Raw genomic sequence first — 4387 nt, forward strand, 5'->3', positions numbered from 1 at the left:
TCCATTTAAGGTCATGGCGGTAATGTTCGTTGCATGTTTACGGTCATCGATTACGGACTTTGGTTGATGATTTTATAAAAAAAAATAAAGATACGGTGCTTCTGGAAACTGATTAAAATACAAGATATTATTAAAAACCTTTTGAAATAGCTAAATACAAAGAGTTAAAGACAATTTTTCTCCCTTCCTGATGGCTGCCCCACATGCTCACAATCTGAAGGCCTCCTCCACTACATCATTGCAATGCAGGAGCAGGCAGGGAAAGCTCAAATTTGCTCAGCTGATGAGGAGTGGCTATACACAAGAGCAAATGTTCAAGTCCTTGCACATGTACCTGGCAGTTATGGGCACAACCAAAAAAATAAAAATAAAAAAAAATAAACAAAGTCTTTTTTTTTTTCACAGAAAGCATTGTAGTAGTGCTAAAAATGGAACCTTATAAATGGAACATGGTGAGCTTACGTACAAATAGTTCTTCATGTTTGTTTTTTTTTTGCCTACACGGTGGTGGCAGAATTGGGGCAAAGAGCAGAAATTACGAGGACACGTGTTCTTGGGTCTCAACGCAAGTTTACGTTCCGCACCCAGCATTTGGTGGATTTATCTTCCATCTAGCACTGAAGCTTGCGGACAGTCCTAGAAAACCTCTTCATCTCCTTCTCCGTCTTCTGCCACTTACGCACCCAGGAGATGACCAGCCTGTCGTCCAGCCGGTGGCCCATGACCAGCACGGTGGTCCCGGGTTCCTGGAGGTCTCGGCAGATGCAGCTGTCCCCGTCTGTCAGCCACAGGTAGGTCTTCTTCTTCAGCTCCTCCTCTGTCCACCCTTTGGCCTTGTATACGGTCCTGCTCTTCACTTCCGGGACCACCATGAGGTCTCCATCCAGAGTGGACGTCGAGTGAATGTTGATCTTTAGGGCTGAGGATGACAAGATGATAAAGCAGTGGCGGTCAACTTAAAAAGGTATAAGAGGCCTCAACTGTTGCCCCCGTGAAAGCTGTAAAGGGCCACACATAACATTTAAAGTGGATCTTCTACCTTAGTAGCAATGTGCGCTTATTCAAGGTGCTGTCCCGTCCCCCCCCCCCAACTAAATTGCTGTACAAAATTTATCAGCGAGGATAAAAAATAAAAAAAAGAAGAAAAAAATAGATAATATATTTACCTTTCTCCAACTTCTCCCACAGCACCTAGGTGAGGGTAACATGATCCTTCTAGCCAGAGAATGTTGAAAAGCCCAGATTTTGGGATAAGAAGATCCTACATTGTGCTGTAGAATCTCCTCATTTGGGCTCAGAGCTTCCAAGGAGGATGATGCCACCCCCTGCACTACACAAGTAGGAAAGGCCAATTCATTCCCCCCCCCGTTATTTTTACACAGTGTTTTGCCACCAAGGTGGAGGTCCAGTTTAAGTGTATAACAGATGACTGTTAGCATTGCTGGGACAACGTATTTTAGGACTCAAACACCCATGTGTGCCCCACCATGAGCTGAAGACTACTTTAACGGCATAGGGGGCAGGTCTTGCCCTTGTTGGTCTGACCCGGATTCTTAGAGACTTCAGATATACTAGAGGTGACAAAGACTGCAGACATACAGTAATACAGGAGGGGGTCAGAGAAGACACACGACAGGAGGGGGGTCGGAGGAGACCTACTACAGGGGGGGGGGGGGCGAGGTTCAGAGAGGACATACTACTGGGTGGGGGTTCAGAGAGGCCATAATACTGGGGGGTGGGTCAGAGAAAACATACTACTGGGGGGTTGAGAGAAGACATACTACTGGGGGCAGGGCAGGACTTACCATTGGGCTTGACTGGGATTAGGGGGCCCCGCCGAGATACATAGCCGAGTGTACTCGGCTCCGCTCCGCTCCTCTCACAGTCACACCCAGTCCCACCCTATGATGGACATATCACAGGGACTGGGCGTGACTGTGAGCCGAGCCAAGTACACTCGGCTCTGCTCGGGACTGCGAGAAGATCCTCAGCCACCGAGATAAAGACCATGTATCTCGGCAGCACCATTTTTAAAACCTCAAGACTGCAAATGACAAAGCTGCAAATGACACTGGACAAGGCTGCAGATGGACACTGATAAGGCTGCATTGATGGCCATTTAAATGTAAGTTTTTTCCTTAAACTTCCCTCCTAAACTTAGGGTGCGTGTTATACGCCAATAAATACAGTAATGTATAGAAGGTAGGGCCCAAAAGTGGCCCCCACCACCCTAAGTCCTGCCCTGACTGGGGGGGTCGAGTCAGAGAGGATATACCACTGGGGGGGTCAGAGAAGACGTACCACTGGAGGGGGGGACGTGGTCAGAGGACATACTACTTGAAGTTTCCCTGTGTTAGCTGTTCCTCCCACTCGGAGTCCTGTTGCACCCTATATTGGAATTTAGCTGGAACTCATTTTTGCTGATGAAACCATCAGCTCAACTGAAAGTCAAGCTCTATTGACCACAGCTGTGTTGGAGTTAGAGGTGAGTATCAGGAAAAGACCTAGAGGAAAGATATCCACCCAAAATAGAGATACATTTCAGGTGAGAGTCCCCCTCCATATAGTATTGGAATAATGCCAAGCAAGATGTAGAAAAAGCAAAAACTCCACAACCGGAACTGCTCCAGATTGCAGAATGGGGAGGGGGGGGGGGGGAATTAATGAACACCCCAAGGTTTTTAAAGTATAATCAAATCAAAGAATACGTTTTATTTTTGGATAGCGTAAGGGGATTAGTTTTATTTTCTCCCTAGAACAGGTGTTCTCTTAGAAAGGTTTGCCCTGTTGTTGAGGTGATAACAGTAAGAAATTGGATATCTTCTCACTTTCTGTCCTGGTGACCGCATTGAAGTTATTGGATATGATGCCTTCTCTTCCAGAATTTAAATAGAGCTTTGAGGGGAATAATAAAAAAAAAAAGCAGAGTATGTCCAGATCGGTAGGGAATGGCTGCAGCAAAGCCAGTGCTTTGCTCTGCCTGGGTGAAGTGTCCTCTATGGATGGGCCTTTAGGGCTTGTGTCGATGGCATCAGTTTGAGATGCCTTTGAGATCATTCAGAATGCATTGACAGGTGCTTTTGTCCTGCAGCGGACCTCCATCTGACCCGATTCATGGGGGTTTTGCACTCTCATAAACCAGCCTTTCTCAAACTCATTACCCCAGTGGAAACCTTAAAATCATCTACAGTTTTTAAAACAAACTACAGGTAAGTCTGGTCAGAAAATAAATGGAAGCAGTAAAAATGTAGCATTCTTCTACATTGCAGGTCACTGGAAAAAAAACAAAAAAACAACTTCCATTGACGGCCAATGGGCCAAGGTCCCCTTCCACTGACGGCCAATGGGCCAAGGTCCCCTTCCACTGACGGCCAATGGGAAAGGTCCCCTTCCACTGACGGCCAATGGGAAAGGTCCCCTTCCACTGACGGCCAATGGGAAAGGTCCCCTTCCACTGACGGCCAATGGGAAAGGTCCCCTTCCACTGACGGCCAATGGGAAAGGTCCCCTTCCACTGACGGCCAATGGGAAAGGTCCCCTTCCACTGACGGCCAATGGGAAAGGTCCCCTTTCACTAATGGCAAATTGGCCAAGATCCCCTTCCACTGACGGCCAAGGTCCCCTTCCACTGACGGCCAATGGGCCAAGGTCCCCTTCCACTGACGGCCAATGGGCCAAGGTCCCCTTCCACTGACGGCCAATGGGCCAAGGTCCCCTTCCACTGACGGCCAATGGGCCAAGGTCCCCTTCCACTGACGGCCATGGGCCAAGGTCCCCTTCCACTGACGGCCAATGGGAAAGGTCCCCTTCCACTGACGGCCAATGGGAAAGGTCCCCTTCCACTGACGGCCAATGGGAAAGGTCCCCTTCCACTGACGGCCAATGGGAAAGGTCCCCTTCCACTGACGGCCAATGGGAAAGGTCCCCTTCCACTGACGGCCAATGGGAAAGGTCCCCTTCCACTGACGGCCAATGGGAAAGGTCCCCTTTCACTAATGGCAAATTGGCCAAGATCCCCTTCCACTGACGGCCAAGGTCCCCTTCCACTGACGGCCAATGGGCCAAGGTCCCCTTCCACTGACGGCCAATGGGCCAAGGTCCCCTTCCACTGACGGCCAATGGGCCAAGGTCCCCTTCCACTGACGGCCAATGGGCCAAGGTCCCCTTCCACTGACAGCCAATGGGCCAAGGTCCCCTTCCACTGACGGCCAATGGGCCAAGGTCCCCTTCCATTGGACAAGGACCTCGTCCATTAATGGAAGAGGTTCTTGTCCATTAATGGAAGAGGTCTTCAATTGAAGGCCAGAGAACAGGGTCTCTTCCATTGATTGATTCCATTTACTAGTGGACAAGGGCCTCATTACATTGATGACCAGCAGAAAGAATA

At 49.0% G+C, this 4387-nt stretch overlaps 1 protein-coding gene across 3 annotated transcripts in view; it reads right to left on the bottom strand.

Moving 5' to 3' along the window:
• Window positions 1–99: 99 nt before the first annotated feature.
• Window positions 100–4387, bottom strand: part of LOC143927176 (secreted frizzled-related protein 2-like) — a 32369-nt gene continuing 28081 nt past the window's right edge. For all 3 annotated transcript variants that reach the window (XM_077451130.1, XM_077451131.1, XM_077451129.1), the window contains exon 4: window positions 100–919. In XM_077451130.1, coding sequence (XP_077307256.1) covers window positions 612–919 — 308 coding nt within the window. In that variant the 3' untranslated portion in view covers window positions 100–611. The remainder of the gene's footprint in view (window positions 920–4387) is intronic.

Source organism: Lithobates pipiens, unplaced genomic scaffold (assembly GCF_037356315.1).
Source record: "Lithobates pipiens isolate NorthernLeopardFrog02 unplaced genomic scaffold, aLitPip1_a1.2 Scaffold_23, whole genome shotgun sequence".
NCBI classification, from domain to species: domain Eukaryota; kingdom Metazoa; phylum Chordata; class Amphibia; order Anura; family Ranidae; genus Lithobates; species Lithobates pipiens.